This window comes from Nycticebus coucang, chromosome 14, assembly GCF_027406575.1.
Source record: "Nycticebus coucang isolate mNycCou1 chromosome 14, mNycCou1.pri, whole genome shotgun sequence".
In the NCBI taxonomy this organism is placed as follows: domain Eukaryota; kingdom Metazoa; phylum Chordata; class Mammalia; order Primates; family Lorisidae; genus Nycticebus; species Nycticebus coucang.
This window is the reverse complement of record NC_069793.1, coordinates 93,272,363-93,289,562: the sequence shown is the minus strand read 5'-3', so window position 1 is coordinate 93,289,562 and position 17,200 is coordinate 93,272,363. Positions and strand designations below refer to the sequence as shown.

The following is a 17,200-nucleotide window of genomic DNA, read 5'->3' as shown; positions in this document are numbered from 1 at the left end:
GTATTAGATCATCTACTGGCTTCATATTATTATTAAGTGGATGCTTGTTTTTCCATTCTTGTGATACTTTATTAAGAAGAATGTGTTTCAGCTCCATCCAGATTAATACAAAAGATGTATGGTCTCCATCGTTTTTGTGGCTGAATGATATTCCATGGTGTACATACACCACAGGTTAGGAATCCATTGCTGGGCTAATGGGTTTTCAGGTTGTTTCCACATCTTCACAATTGTAAATTGTAAACTAGTGCAAATGTTGTAATTTTTTTTTTCTTCTGGGTAGATGCCCAGTAATGTGACTGCAGGATCAAATTTGAGTGCTTTGAGGATTCTCCATATTTCTTTCCATAGGAAAGCGTAAGAGTGTATAAGTTTGCAGTTCCATCAACAGTGTAAAAGTGTTCCCCTCTCTCCACATCCATGCTAGCACCTGTAGCGTTGGGATTTTGTGATGTGGGTTATTCTCACTGGGCTAGGTGATATCTCAGAGTGGTTTTGATTTGCATTTCTCTGATGATCAGGGATAATGAGCATATTTTCATGTTCGTTAGCCGTTCATCTGTCTTTTTCAGAGAAGATTCTGTTTATGTCTCTTGCCCAGTGATAGATGAGGTAATTTGCTCTTTTTTTGTTGTTAATTTGAGTTCTCTGTAGATTCTAGTTATCAACCCTTTGGCTGATTCATAACATACAAAGATCTTTTCCCATTCTTAAGGTTGATTGTTTGCTTTGATTGTTGTGTCTTTAGCTGTGCAGAAGCTTTTCGGCTTAATTAAATCCCATTTGTTTATTTTTGTTGCTGTTGCAGTTGCCCCCAAAGCCTTCTTTATAAAATCCTTCCCCAGGCCAACATCTAAAAGAATTTTTCCCACATTTTCTTCTAGGATTTTTATGACTTCATGTCTTAGATTTAAATCTTTTTTCCATCTTGAGTAAATTTTTTTTTTGAGACAGAGTCTCAAGCTGCCACCCTCGGTAGAGTGCCATGGCGTCACAGCTCACAGCAACCTCAAACTCTTGGGCTTAAGTGATTCTCTTACCTCAGCCTCCCAGTAGCTGGAACTACAGGCACCCGCCACAATTCCCGGCTATTTGTTGGTTGTAGTTCTCATTGTTGTTTGGCAGGCCTGGTCTGGATTCAAACCGGCCATCTCTGGTGTATGCGGCTGGCCCCCTTGCCGCTGAGCTACAAGTGCTGAGCCTTGAGTCCATTTTTCTAAGTGGTGAGAGGTGCAGGTCCTGTGTCAGTCTTTTACATGTGGTTATCCAGTTCTCCCAGCATAATTTGTTGAATAAGGATTATTTTCCCCAGTGTATGCTTTTGTTTGGTTTATCAAAGATCAGATGATTATAAGAGACTGATTTCATCTCTTGGTTTTTTATTGTTGAGTCTTAAGAGTACTTTGTATATTTTAGATCACAGTCCTTCATCAGACGTGTCTTTGCAGATATTTTCACCTAATTTGTAGTTTGTCTTCTCATTCACTTGAGGGAATGCCTTTTGATTTTAACTCAGTACGAATATTACTAAAAACCTCATATATAATTTCAGTTTTAGCTGATCCAAGTAAATCCATAAATATTCATTTATTCTACAAACATTTATTGTGTACCTGTCATATGCCATAGACTAATAATACCAAGCCGGGTGCAGTGGCTCACGCCTATAATCTTAGCACCCTGGGAGGCCAAGGTGGGTGGTTCACTTATGCTCTGGAGTTTAAGACCACCCTGAGCAAGAGTGGGACCCCATTTCTAACAATAGCTGGGTGTTGTGATAAGTGTCTGTAGTCCCAGCTACTCAGGAGGCTGAGTCAAGAGAATCTCTTGAGCCCAAGAGTTTGAGGTGGCTGTGAGCTATGACGCCATGGCATTCTTCTGAGGATAACAAAGAGAGACTGTCTCAAAAAAAACAATAGCAAGTACTCAAGTATAGTTGAATTGTGACCAAGCAGAATCAAAGTATTTCTGTACGGAGAGCAAGTTTAGTTAATTGATCTGGAAATGTGACCTTTGGTGACATACAGGGCACCAGAGAATTTAAGAGATATCTGAATAATTAAATTTTTCAGCCACATGTTTTTGGGGTGTTTCCTGTGATGTATTAGGATCAAAAGCCATGTCGTGCTGCTTTCCCAAGAAATGTATGATACAATGAAGGACACAGACCTATTACAAAATAAATAGCTGGTGTGAAAAAGCACATTTATGATAGAAAAAGCACTGCCCAGAAGCCCTGACTACCATTCACTAGCTATGTGACATCAGGGAAGTGAATTAATCTCTAATCTGTGGCCTCAGTTTCACCTTTGGTAAAAATAAAGAAGTTGGACTAGAATCTACAGATCGTGGGTCCTTATTTCTATGTACAGAATAAGCATTACCTGTGTTGAGGACAACCACAGTGTTCACCAGCTGCAGGTGGGTCATGGTCAGGGTCAGAGTTATGGCAGAAAAAGGTCAGAGCCAAGGAGTTCAGAGCTTTGGAGAAATGCATTACTATAGAGTTTGGCATTTTTTTCACATAAATCAAGAGGAATTAGGAGCACTGTTGATCATTAAGGAAAGAAATAAACTAATGAAAAGAAGACCCAAAGAAAGGAATTCCCACTGCTTCACGAAGGGGCCTGGAAGGCAAAGAGGTGGCACACAGCTCCACTGCAGCTGCTCACCAAATCACAGCCTGGTGTTTTCACCCTCCTCCCGCCATCTTTCCCTCTATAAAGAAGAGTGGGACTTTGGTGACGTCCTATTTTTTGACTTTGGTGACTGGTGCAGTATTTACTGAATTAGTATTTGATTCTTTGTATGTTTTGTGCACTTTTCCATACCTTTAATTTTAAATCCTTTTAAGATACATGGTACAAAAATGCTCTGAGTAATGCTCTCCCGAAGAGAAGATCTACGTGAGTAATAATCTGATTCCACCCAAAAAAAAAAGGTTTCCCATAGATTCCGTTTATACAGCAGACAGGAAAAAAAATCCTTTGAAAGACAAATACATTGTGTGCTCTGCCAAGGCAAGGAGGGCATAAGACTTCCTCGTTTTCATTAATAAAAAATAACACCCACTTTCAAAGCTCTGTAGACACTAAAAAGAAAGAAAACACTCAATGAGTCACTTATTTCCACAGTCAAGGCTGAGAAGCTGTATAAATTTCTCCAGACTCTATCAGAAAAAACCAAACCAGTCGCAGGTCTGGAAACAATCACCTCTGGCTGGCAGCTATGCACCTCGCCCTGCTGTGTGCCCTGTGTCTCCTGCCCAGCAGCCTGGCCCTGCCGCTGCCCCGGGAGGCGGGAGGCATGAATGAGCAGCAGTGGAAACAGGCTCAGGTAGGTCGCAGCCCACCTGCCCAGGGCCCCGCCATCCCACTTCAGCATTAGGAAATGTGTTTTTCAACTATTTCTCCTTCTATGTTAGTATTGCAATGCATGGGGACATGATTTTATTTTTCTAATTATAAAAGCAATATATGCTTTCATCAAGTAGCATATTTTAGAGCCTGCTCAAGCTGCGTTTGAGTTTCAATTGCTCCATTCATCATGGAGGTGAACAAGAATATCATTAAACTCTGAGTTTCAGGTTTCTATTTTGAAAGGTGGAGATAGCGATGGTACCAACCAAACGGAGGTGCTGTAAAGCATTTAACACAGTACCTGAAACTTTGTTTATACTTGATAAATTGAAGTTATTATTATTTGTTGTCTCCTGAGATGCTTTCATGAAGTGCACAGAACATTGCCTCTTAATACTACTTATGATGGAGAAGTTGGAAGTCGGAGAACATGGGTAGAAGTTAACAACAATCCCAGAAGCCAACCACTTTGCTTTCTCGTGTGTCTAGTGGAAATCATGATACTGTATGTTTTATACCTCAGGGTAATCTGACAAATAAACGAGGTGATCACAATACCAACTGACAAATACAGTAATAATTAGCGATTGCAAAATACTTCCATATACATGGTCATTTAATCCTTAGGTCTACCCTGGGAAAAAGAAAAAGTGAAATCAAGTTGATTCACATTCTTTTTAATGGGAGAGTTAAGCATCAAAGACAAATGTTTATGGCTGAAAAAATCAAGTTCTTTCCAATATACTACTTAATAAGCAGTCTATTAGGTATAAAGAATTATTATTTGCAAAATAATGAGATGATTATTATACATAATACTCATAAGTATTATTTACAAATTAAATCTTTAAGCCTAAGAAAAGCCAAGTTTTATTTCACTTTAACTGGAACCTTTAAAAAGGTGCAGTAATATGTTAGATTGAACTATAGGAAATGATTAAGCTTGAACTGTTTTTTACCTCTACAACAGTAATTTTATATGGTTCCACTGAACGCTTTATCCAGAAGGAGAACTTTCCATGTATATTTAGTTCTTTCACTTAGGAAATTAGATAGGTTTTAAAAAGGGCGGAATGTTCAATGAATCCCCAACAATAAAAAAAATAAAAATAAAAAGGGCAGAATGCAGCATCTCTTCCAGAAGGCGTCTTGGTAAAGTCTGTAGCTCTGGGAAACATAAAATGAGTCATTTGTTTTTAAATAAGGGATGTCTTCCTAATTGTCATGGGTGAACAGTAAGTATTTGCTGTATTTAATGAAAAACCATCATTGGTAACAAGAGAGGGTTCAATATCAATAAGATTACTTACAAAAAATTGCATACTCCTGAAAGGTTCTGAAACAAGAACTTGTTGTCATGTACTCAAAAAAAGACTGCAAATTAGTGAGCTAATCTTTAAATCATTTCAACTTCAGTACTATGATGTGCTATAGACCCCTGTATGCTGTTATCGTATGAAGTCAGAACACTTGAATTCCAACACTGGCTCCTTCAGCCACTCACTGGTGACCTCGTGCAACTCATTTCACTTTTCCGAGCTGTGTTTTGTGACATATAAAGTAGGAATAACAATGCCATCCCTACTTCACAGGATGGTTATAAAGTTTAAATGAGCTAAGTATGTAAGTACCTCGCACCAGGAAGGGCTTAAAACACGTTCTTGCAAGGTTGCTACCGGTGCTAATTTATTCACTTTTTATTGTTTAGACTACTGAATGTCCATCCTCATAGCCAGACACTGGGAATGTTTAAGAAATTCCTAGGGACCCAATTATGCATGGAAGAGATCAGGGAGACCTATTTTATCCTGCAACTTCCCAGAGTGGGTTTTACTAGGGACTTAACAGCGGGAAGAGGGCCTGCAAGCCGGCAAATTCAGAGCTCATTCTGGCAACTCATCTAATGTGTGAACCAGGGAAATCGTTCAGTTGCTGTGAGCTTGGATGTCTCCACATGAACAATAAGATTAAAATAATTAAGCTACTAATCTCCTAATGTTTTTTCCCAGAACTAAAATATCAAGATCCTTTCTTCTTTCGGTGGAACCACATCTCAGCCAGACCTCAGATGGGCCTCGCCGGCTTCAGATCTCACCTGGAGGCCCAGCTGAGGGACGGTTTCAGTTGTACCCTGAGGAAACACTGGGACACACTTCCTGATTGCTCTGACAAAGAAGTTGAGGCTTTACAAAGTGTGCAGTGTACTTCTCCTCAAAACGCTCAATGGGATAAAAGAGAAACTGAGAGAGTCTTCTCTTTCGCCGATGAAATGGCATGCTGGTGTTTCATTATTGATGTTAAATGTTCTTATTTTATGCGGTGACTATGAAATTATTCTGTCTTCAAATCACTATTTGAATCCACAGGAACCAAAGGCAAAAGATGTGTAGATTTCTAAGATAAAAGAAGATAATAAACAACAAGCCCCACAGATTCATCACTCTTTCTTTAATAGGACTATCTCAAGAGATTTTATTCCTATGACTCACAAACCAAAAGTGCCGGCGATTTAGAAGCCAAGCTGAAGGAGATGCAGAAATTCTTCGGCCTGCCGATGACTGGAGTGCTGAGCCCCCGCGTGGTGGAGATAATGCAGAAACCCAGATGTGGAGTGCCAGATGTCGCAGAATACTCACTATTCCCCAAAAATCCAAAATGGACTTCTGAAATAGTCACGTACAGGTTAGTTTGGGGTTTTTTGGTTTGTTTTGAGACAGAGTCTCACTATGTCACCCTCAGTAGAGTGCCGTGGAGTCACAGCTCACAGCAACCTCCAACTCTTGGGCTTAAGCGATTCTCTTGCCTCAGCCTCCAAGTAGCTGGGACTACAGGCACCTGCCACAATGCCCGGCTATTTTTTTGGTTGCAGTTGTCATTGTTGTTTAGCTGGCCCAGGCTGGGTTCGAACCCACCAGCCTTGGTGTATGTGGCCAGCACCCTACTCACTGAGCTACGGGAGCTGAGCCAGTCACCTACAGGCTAGTTTTACTTTGGTTCATTTTGGCAAAAACACTAAAGCCTTTTCCTTGAAAGGTTAAATGTTGTTTTCTTGTTTGCTACTAGGGTTGTATCATACACTCGAGATTTACCATCTCTCATGGTGGATCGATTCGTGGAAAAGGCCTTAATGATGTGGGGCAGGCAGATTCCACTGCGTTTCAAGAAAATGAGGTGGGGAACTGCTGACATCATGATTGGCTTTGCAAGAGGAGGTGAGAAAGTTTTCTGTAGGCTCATCCTGTATGCTGCTTTATTTTTTATATCAGGGCTCTCTTTTCAAAAAGGCCTAAAACTTCAGGAGAGATAAATAGATATTTAGCAACATTATTACAACTTTTATGATCTATTTATTTAGGACCACTTTTATAGAAGGAGTTGGCCTGAATCAAATCCAGCCCACCAATTGTTTTTATAAATAAAATTTTCCTAGAATACAGCCGTGCTTCCTCCTCTCTCAGAAGCTGTCAAGTTTACAATCCTTAAATACTTGTTATCTGACCCTTTACAGAAAACGTTGGCTGATGCCTGTTTCGTAGCATGAACCATTATTTAGGTATTACATATACCATGAACCATTATAGGTATTACATCTACCTATGTATGCAGCCATGCATCACTTCATAGTGGAGACACATTCCGAGAAATGCATCTTTAGGCAATTTTCTCACTGTAGGAACCACATAGTGTGTATGTAAACAAACCTGGATCATAGGATAGCCTGATACACACCCAGCCTGCATGATCTAGCATATTGCTCCTGGGCTACAAACCTGAACAGCAGGTTACTATACTGAATATTTAGGCAGTTCTGACACAATGGTGTTTGTGTATCTAAATATATTTAACGATTGAAAAGGTAATGCACTGTGGACAGGCACTGTGACTCATGCCTGGAATTCTAGCACTCTGGGAGGCTGAGACTGGTGGATTGCTTGAGCTCAGGAGTTCGAGACCAGCCTGAGCAAGAGCCAGATCCCCTCTCTAAAAATAGCCGAGTGTTGTGGCAGGTGCCTGTCTATAGTCCTAGCAACTCAGGAGGCTGTAGCAAGAGGATCCTTTAAGCCCAAGAGTTTGAGGTTGCTGTGAGCTATGATGCCCTGGCACTCTACGCAGGGTGACAGAATGACAATCTGTCTCAAAAAAAGAAAAAGAAAGGAAAAAAAAAAAAGAAAAGAAAAGGTAATGCATTGTGCCATGATATTACCACAACTACAGCATCACTATGCAATAGGGATTTTTCTGCTCCATTATAATCTGATGGGACCACCATTGTATATGTGGTCTGCTGTGGACAGAAAGGTCATTATCACTGTAATTGGGTAAATGAGGTGAAGGCTACGTTAATTAGTAGGATATAAGCACTCCAATTTGTATAAATAATCAATACATTCAATCCCATAGTGGCATAAAGGTATTCATGCTCTATGTATAAATGACTTAAAAAAAAAAAAAAAAAAGAAAGGTCATCATGCGGCACGTGACCATAGATAGATAAATAGGTAGGTAGATAGAGATATATGTGTATATATATATATATGTAATGTATGTTTAAAATGTGTCTAACATCAATATTAAACCAACAGAAGGGCTTATAGCTTCCAAAGACCCCCCAAGAAGTGGGATAATGCCAATACCTGTAGCAAACGCCCTTCATACAGCAAGAAAGTAGAAAATGGAGATTCTTGTATCAAAGGACGTAAAGAGATATAACTCATAAACATAAACTACTCTGAGGTGTGGTGTCTCATGGGGCAAATTTAGAGAAAAATATTGCCCATTTTGGTCTGTTCTGATGTTGAACTGCCCAGGGACTGTGCCTTCCATGCACAATGTTGACAGCCCTTGAAGAAAATGTTATGGAAAGCACTAATCATTTCACAAACTACAAGTTTCTTAAGGATTAGAATAAACTTGACCTGATAGCAACTTGAAGATAAATAGCTCTGCCTCACAAATTAAAACTGTCAGAAGCCGTCTTAAGAGACCCTGAGTGTGGCTCTCTGAGAGACTATCTACTATGCCCACAAAGAGTAAGCTAGACTTTTAAGGGGGAAAAAAATGCATGAAATGATGCACAAACTACCTGCAGTACACACATTCATTCTCCCTCCCACCAACATTTGGCCAAGCAAAGTGGTCAAAGTTAACAAGAGCTTTAATGCGGTGGCGGGTTCAAACCCAGCCCCAGTCAAAAACTACAAAAAAAAAAAAAAAAAAAGAGCTTCAGTGCAACCTGAAGTTAGATATAAATGGATTCAAAGTCTCTTATCCAGTAAGCCTTCACTATATGGTTGTTATCAGTGACCAGCAGTGAAAGAAAAAGCGCCTGTAGCAAGTAAGCCCCCAAACCACCCTGTGCACGCAGCTGCCCCCTGGCACTGCCCATGCCAGCCACGTGGACGAGGCTGCTCCTTCCAGGTCAGTAGTCACATAAATGGAAAAGATAAAATGACTGGAGAAAAGAATGAGCCACTAAGGACAATCACCCCATTTTCTTTTAGCTCATGGGGACTACTATCCATTTGATGGACCAGGAAACACACTGGCTCATGCCTTTGAACCTGGACCAGGCCTCGGAGGAGACGCTCACTTTGATGACGACGAAACCTGGACGGATGGCAGCAGTATAGGTATGACACCCCATCTCTCCTGCTCCACATCCTTTGTACCATCCGAACTTCAATTTAATCTTTATTTTAAATTATAATGAGTATCGAGCTCTTGCTTTCAATGCATTCATAATGCTACCTGTACAAAAGACGGACGCCCAGGCTGCAGAGTCAAGCAGCACTGGGTTCCAGTTGCTCTCCCTCTACCAATTACTGTATGTTCTTGGGCAAGTTATTTGACTTCCCTGACCCTCAGTTTTCTTATCTGTAAAATGGGAATATAAATAGTTTCCATCTCAGAGCTTTGTTTAAATTAGAGAATGCTTACACAGTGCTTGGAATGTATCAGTAATTCAATAAATTATCAATGTTTCTTCGTATTTCCCCAAAATACTGTCTCAAATGGAGGAGAAAGAGGAACAGAGACTATGATACTTAAGGATGACATACAGGCAGGGTGCAGAGGCTCACGCCTGTAATCCTAGCACTCTGGGAGGCCAAGGCGGGTGGATTGCTTCAGCTCAGGAGTTTGGGACCAGCCTGAGCAAGAGCGAGACTCCTATCTCTACTAAAAATAGAAAAATTAGCCAGGCATTGTGGTGGGCACCTGTAGTCCCAGTTACTTGGGAGACTGAGGTAAGAGAATTGCTTGAGCCTAAGACTTTGAAGTTGCTGTGAACTGCCATGACACGGCACTCCACCCAGGGCAAAAAAAGTGAGACTCTGTCTCAAAAAAAAAGAATTATATACAAGGCTGGGATTATTCATTATTTCTCAAAAAGAACTAACTCCATGACCCAGCCCATCACATTCATCATATTACAAAGTAGGAGATTATAGAGACATCAGAGTTTCTGGCATAAATAATCCTCATTGGAGACAATTTAAAAAAAAAAAAAAAAAAGGCCTTGAAAGAGAAACTGGTACTTAGGTTTGGTAAAGAGAATTCACTGCAATTCAAATTATCACTGCCTTGCTGTGAAAATCTAACCTATGTACAGTTCAGATGCCACCTCCCTTTCACACCTTGCAGATCTGTTTCCTTCTCCTTTTTTCCCACTCAGGGTGGATTAAAGGCTGCTTCTGTCCATCTAGCACAACACAGCCGGAGCTCTGGCCACTTCTCAAACTCACCTTCCCCCTGCTTGGAAAGCCTTTCTACAGAGCCTGAGGGAGACAAAAGGCTATACTCAATACACCCTCATGACTCACTATCAAAAGCAAAGCCTAGCACTGCCTGGCGACCCTGCCTTTCAGTCTCAGCTTTCTCCCAGTAGTCAAAGTCACTGTCATATATTGAATCACCGTGACTTTCCAGATAGCAGGGAACTAATAACAGATGTACAGGGTAGGAATGATTATCTCCATTTAACAGACCAGCAACTGAGACTCAGCAACATCAATTAATTTATCCAGAGCGGACCAGCCAGTAAGTAGGAGAGCTCCATGTCCAACGTAGATCCCACTGCTTTTAAAACCTTTGCTTTCTACTATAGAATATTATTGCTGGAGCTAAAGAAGCAAAGATGGGGGAAAACGTTGTATTTTTTTAAGAAGCATAAATGGCAATGGGATTAAAGCACTGCTTCTTTTTTTTTTTTTTTGCAGTTTTTTGGCCAGGGCTGGGTTTGAACCCACCACCCTCGGCATATGGGACTGGTGCCCTACTCCTTGAGCCACAGGCGCCACCCTAAAGCACTGCTATTTTGATATTCTTCTAATCCCTCCCCAAAGCACTGCTATTTTGATATTCTTCTAATCCCTCCCCATTTTTTTTTTAATTTCAAAGTATTAAGGTACAAAAGCTTTTGTCACCTGGATCACTTTTGTAAGTGTCACAACTCTAAGTGTCCCCAACACCCAAATCACGTTCATTGTACCTTTTAGGCAGCTTTCTGCCCCCTCCTCTCCCTCTCCCTGCTTAATTTCCACCAAGTTTTGCGACCCTCTGTGCATGTGTGCACCGGTTAGGACTCAGATAGAAAACCCCTTCCCGTTTTTGAAAGCCTAGAAACAAAGAAATGAACTACAGAGTACTGAGAGTTGGGTAGTTTTGTACTTCATTTTTCATTATGATATTATATGTAATATTATATAACGTATACAGTTATTTTCACGGTCACCGTACGTCACCTATTTGATCGTAGGTATAAACTTCCTGGTTGCTGCAACCCATGAATTTGGCCATTCTTTGGGTCTGGGCCATTCCTCTGACCCGAAAGCCGTGATGTATCCAACCTACGGAAGCAGAGATGTCAACAATTTCAAACTTTCACAAGATGATATTGAAGGCATTCAGAAAATATATGGTAATGTTTACGATTTTAAATTAAGGGGATTTCCCATTTTCTTTTGGGAGCAGGCTTGGATGATAAAAGCTGGGAACGGGTACTTACCTGGAAAACCACACGGGAACTTATATCAAAAAATCTATTGAGGAGAGAAATTTGAGACATTAAATATTCAAAATGCAGCCACACTATTGTATACTATGAAGATGTTGATCTGAAGTTTCAGTAATGCATTATCATATGGTGAAATTATGAAAATAGAGCTATTTAGGCTGTAAGCCACAACCCACTGCTCTTCCTCAATTCAAGTACTTCACGTTAGTCTCCCCCAGAGGAACGGACTGAAGGAACATACCTGCCCAGTCCCAAGGATTCAGGCCTAGATAATTGAGAGAGACTCAAGTTTTCCTGTTTTACGGGTAGGGAAAATGGTCAACTATGAACAGCAACCGCTTATAGTCGCTGGTCATGAAGATTAGGCATAACCCATGCCCCAGTCTACACAATTCTGTGGTCTAACCAAGTTCCAAATTCACTTTTAAAAAACACACTGATTTAGGCCAGGCCAGGTGTCATTGCTCACACCTAGAATCCTAGCACTCTGGGAGGCCAAAGCTGGAGGATTGCATGAGGTTAAGAGTTCGATACCAACCTGAGCAAGACCAAGACATTGTTTAAAAGAAAAGAGAAAAAGAAAAATACACTAATTTGTATTTGCTTGATCGAGTCAGTCAAAATAGTATTTGGGAAAGAAATCAAAGGACAAGGATAAAAATCTGTGTCTCTGGATAAAGATGAGAAACGTAAGGTTCGGGGAGGCTAAATGAGCTTTCCAAGTCATGTAGCTGTCCAGTGCTTGAGCGACGATTCCAAGTCAGGACTGTGTGATTTCATTCTCTTTCTCCCACACATCTCTGCCTCCCCATAGCTAACAACCTTTTAAGAGCATTTGGGATAAGAGAATATAGAATGATACCTTTAACTCTGCAGATATAATTAAGCCTATCTGGCACAATATCGGGGTGATGAAAATGCACTGCAAGCAGATTACAGAAGAGTCTTGGAACAGATGAGAAGTAAAAGTGCTTCTGGCTGGACGGTGCCTGTGGCTCAGTCGGTAGGGCGCCGGCCCCATATACCGAGGGTGGCGGGTTCAAACCCGGCCCCGGCCAAACTGCAACCAAAAAATAGCCGGGCGTTGTGGCGGGTGCCTGTAGTCCCAGCTACTCGGGAGGCTGAGGCAAGAGAATCGCTTAAGCCCAGGAGTGGAGGTTGCTGTGAGCTGGGTGAGGCCACGGCACTCTACCGAGGGCCATAAAGTGAGACTCTGTCTCTACAAAAAAAAAGAAAAAAAAAAAAAGTGCTTCTGGCATAACAGAGTACTATCCTTAGAGGAAAATTATTCCTGTAGGATAATGGATTTAAGATATCAGTTTAGAGTGGCACCCATAGTTCAGTGGATGGGGTGCTGGCCACATACACCAAGGCTGGCAGGTTCCAATCCAGACCAGGGCAGCTAAAAAAACAATGACAACTGTAACAACAACAAAAAAATAGCCGGGCGTCCTGGTGGGCGCCTGTAGTCCCAGCTACTTGGGAGGCTGAGGCAAGAGAATCACTTAAGCCCAAAAGTTTGAGGTTGCTGTGAGCTGGGATGCCACGGCACTCTACCCAGGGCGACAGCTTGAGACTCTGGCTCAAAAAAAAATCAGTTTAACCTAGGACTTACTATAAATCAGCATTTCCCAAACTGTTCTCAGAACTCTAGTCTTCTAAGATAATTTCCAGGGTGGCGCCTGTGGCTCAAGGAATAGGGCGCCGGTCCCATATGCCAGAGGTGGTGGGTTCAAACCCAGCCCCGGCCAAAAAAAAAAAAAACACACACACACACACACAAAGATAATTTCCAAAAAAGAATACTATGGAAAAATAAGTTGAAGAAGCACTAATACTGTATGTCAGGTCCACAGGATATTGAAGATTACTAACCAAGCATTGTTTAATCCAGTGTTCCCCAAATTATAATCCTTTTTATGAAACACCCCTTGAGACCCATGAGATATGACTTCAGAGAACACACTTCAGAAAGTACTGTGTAACTGTACCCTGAAGATCCAACTGAAAAAACTGCCGTCCAAAAGACCCACAAAGTACTACTGTTGGTAAAGTTATCCCCAACAAAACAGAAAATACTACCCTTCCCTGATAAAAAGCTGTCCAGGGACTGAACAAGACCTGAGGCAGACTGGTCACATTTAACAGGAAGAAAATAGACTGGTACATTCATTCAATCTTTAAGAATCAGGCAAAAGGCCGGGTTTGAGGTTGCTGTGAGCTAAGATGCCACAGCACTCTACTGAGGGTGACAAAGTGAGACTCTGTCTCAAAACAACAACAAAAAAAAATCAGGCAAAAAAGTTTTTATAAAAAGAAAAGAAAAAGGAAGTCAAGACATCTCTAGTCAAAGTTACAAAGTTGGAAAGAAGAAATTTCTGTAAAACTGAAAATAGGACTTAATTATATAGATTATAAATATAGGGAGTACATTAATCAAAAAGTAACATGAGAAAAAATGTAGACTCAAAAGAATGTGATTAATAGATCCCATTACTGGGCATCTAGCCAGGAAAAAAAAAAAAACTTTTATTATAAAGACACTTGTACTAGACTGTTTATCACAGCCCAATTTACAATTGCTAAAATGTGTAAACAACCTAAATGTCCTTCAACCCAGCAATGGATTGGTAAGCTGTGGTATATGTATACCATGGAATATTATTCAGCCATAAAAAATGGAGATTTTGCAGCATTTGTACTAACCTGGGTGGAGATGGAGCACATTATCCTTAGTGAAGCATCACAGGAATGGAGAAGTATGAATCCTATGTACTCAATTTTGGTATGAGGACAACTAATGACAACTAATGACATGGTGGGGCATGGGGGGAGGGGAGACCAGACAGAGAAGGAGGGAGGGGGTAAAGGAAAGGAAAAGAAGGGGAAAAAAAGAAAAGAAAAGAAAATAGTGACTAATTCTCACATAAATTGGATTTAATTTTGATCAAAAGTACATTACTTAAACATTAATTTTTAATTCAACTTGTTAATATGTTGTTTAGAATATTGCATCCTCATTTATAAGTGAAATACATTTGTAATTTCCGCTTTATAATAATATATTCTCTCCAATTTTAGTATCGGGTGTACCCAGATCAAGTAGAATGATTTTGAAGTATTTCTTCTTTTTTCTATTGTCTATAAGATTTGGCATGATCTGTTTTTCAAAATTATCTTTTACTTTTATTTATAAATATTAGTTGTCTATTTTTTGAGACTTAAAAAAATAAGAAGTTAACTGATGACTCCATACTGAACCTCAGAGGCAAAGCATTCTATGATAGACATACTCTAATTTGACAATGTGAATATTATTTTCTTTGCATTATTATTATTATTGCTTAATATTTCGATGCAGCAATTCTCTGATTTCTTTTCTGAATGTCTTTATGTCCGTTCATTCTTTAAGAGGTTTTTGTTTCTAGTCCTTATCTTAAACGTTGTTATTGTTATTAAACTTTAAGCCTCTTTAATTTTGTGAAGGAAAAAAATGGAAACCTAAGAAACACATGTAAAAAAAAGAGTGTAATTAAATTCATACATGCAAGTTCATAACGCTCTTTTCAGAATAATAAAATAATAGCCAAAATACATTGAGTACTTGCCATGTACCAAGCACTTCACATAAATTACTTCATTTAAGCCAACGATACAATGAGACGTTATTATCCACATTTTACAGATTGACAAACGAATACTAAGAGAGGTTAAGTAGCAACTTACCACACAGCTAGAAAACTGATAAAGTCAAGTTGCAAAGGAATCCGACCCTCTGGGGCCACACTTGGTACAATGCTGCCCTCTCAGCCCTTGGGAGGTTGCTCTTCAGAATCTTTATCCAAGACTTGGAACTGGGCTGAGTGCTAGATTGTACATACCATCGCGTTTCCTTTGTATAATCTTAAGATTTTTTTAAGCATTTTATACTACATCAGAATGTTCTTATTTTCCTTCTTAACAGGAAAGAGAAATAATTGAACACACGACTGGAAACTTCAGGGAGAACATCCACTCTCCGCTGAAGTCGGTATCATTGTTCCCACTCGGCGTCCATGAACACAGCCCTGCACTCCACCCAGCACCCCCTCCGCCCTCCCCGGCTGCACTGGTTTTTGCACGGCTCTCCCTCTTTCTGAGGATAAACTCCTTGTAGTCTGACGGTACCTTACTCATCTATGACTCTCCTTACCCAACTTTCAGTTCCTAGATGTCAACGCAGGTTATATATACAAATAAATAAAATTACTATTCCACAGTGAAATTGTTTATATTTGACAGTGCTGTTTCTGTGGCAAGAGAAGACATGCTGTTACCAGACGAGGAGGGTCTGGCCGTCTGTTGCCATCAGCCAATATGCAGAGATGGGGATAGATCCTCCAAACTTTGTCAGAAGCCCTCGATTCTGGAAAACAGAGTAGCCTCTTCAAGGCTGTTCTGTTCTTCCATTTTCAACATTACAGTTTTATACATTTAAGTTCAAAGTGAAGACCATGTCAATCCTTATCTTAAACAATAATCGGCCGAACCCATAACCCATAGAAAATGATAATCAGTAAAACTCATGACCCAAAACAACATTTCATTTCAAAAGTTAATCTCCTTGGCTAAGGCACCAGCCACACACACTGAGCCGGAGGGTTCGAATCCAGCCCGGGCCCGCCAAACAACAATGACGGCTACAACCAAAAAATAGCCAGGCATTGTGGCAGGTGCCTGTAGTCCCAGCTACTTGAGAGGCAGAGGCAGGAGACTCACTTGAGCCCGAGTTGGAGGTTGCTGTGAGCTGTGATGCCATAGCACTCTACCCAGGGCTACAGCTTAAGGCTCTATCTCAAAAAAAAAAAGTTTATCTCCTAAATCAATCCCACCTAAATTACTCAAGAAAGGCATCTTCAGGGTGAAAGCTAAATTTGCAAAACAGTAAGAATAGAAGACAGTGGGTGAAAGTCAGGCAGGCCCTAGACCCATCAGACCAGCTGTGTCGTCTGCCCCAGGTTAACAGACTCCATCTCATTCTCACTATCCGCACTTTCAGTACTATACAATGAAATCAAAGAGTGAAAGCAAAAAAGAAAAACCTCCCAGCATATTATCTAGTGGGCTTCAGGAGGGCTTCAGCCTATCATCAAAAGAGGAAGACTGCTTCAGCTCTACACTGTAGCTAGAAGTTACACTCAATCCCTTTAAGCTTTTGGCCCAGGCTCTCTGAGTCTTCTGGGAAGTCCATTATTCCCATAAAATGTTCATGAATTCCTAAGGACTTACCGTCTCATAAGTTACCTTCTGCTACCCGCCCCCTCTTGTTTCTACCCTGCCAAACACACCTCCCAATTTCCCTACATCTCTCCCACCACAGCTGGAGTTTAGATATTTGTCTCATCCGTTTCACTTGAACTTTCTTTCTCCAAAGCAATCCTACAAAGCTTGTCTGAGTGTGTAGATGCTGCTGAAGATTTACATCAACAGTGAGATTTTGAGCTGGGTGCCTGTGGCTCACACCTGTAATCCTAACACTCTGGAAGGTTGAGGTGGAAGGATTGCTTGAGGTCAGAAATTCAGTACCAGCCTAAACAAAGCAAGACCTCATATCTACTAAAATAAATAAATATATATATATATATATGTATATATATATATATATATATATGCCAGGAGTGGTGGCACACATGTGACACCTGTGGTTCCAGCTACTCGGGAAACTGAAGCAGGAGCATCCCTTGAGCCCAGGAGTTTGATGTTGCTATGAACTAAGCTGAGGAAACCTCATTCCAGCCCAAGTGACAGAGTGAGAATTTGTCTCAAAGAAAAACAAATAAAAAACAAG

General features: G+C 40.6%; 1 protein-coding gene across 1 annotated transcript; it reads left to right on the top strand.

The window, feature by feature from the left end:
• The first annotated feature begins 3,206 nt into the window (after nucleotides 1-3,206).
• Nucleotides 3,207-15,624, top strand: MMP7 (matrix metallopeptidase 7). The gene is made up of 6 exons (XM_053561587.1): nucleotides 3,207-3,336; nucleotides 5,815-6,041; nucleotides 6,423-6,571; nucleotides 8,861-8,989; nucleotides 11,116-11,277; nucleotides 15,338-15,624. The coding sequence occupies exons 1-6, from the start codon at nucleotides 3,229-3,231 to the stop codon at nucleotides 15,352-15,354; spliced, it is 792 nt and encodes a 263-aa protein (XP_053417562.1). The 5' UTR covers nucleotides 3,207-3,228; the 3' UTR covers nucleotides 15,355-15,624.
• Nucleotides 15,625-17,200: the final 1,576 nt, after the last annotated feature.

Bases quoted from the DNA above. Each gene is read 5' to 3' on its own strand.
- MMP7 (XM_053561587.1), top strand. From the start codon at position 3,229: ATGCACCTCGCCCTGCTGTGTGCCCTGTGTCTCCTGCCCAGCAGCCTG. The intron at 6,042-6,422 runs GTTAGTTTGGGG...GTTTGCTACTAG, and splicing joins TCTGAAATAGTCACGTACAG to GGTTGTATCATACACTCGAG. The intron at 8,990-11,115 runs GTATGACACCCC...ATTTGATCGTAG, and splicing joins GACGGATGGCAGCAGTATAG to GTATAAACTTCCTGGTTGCT.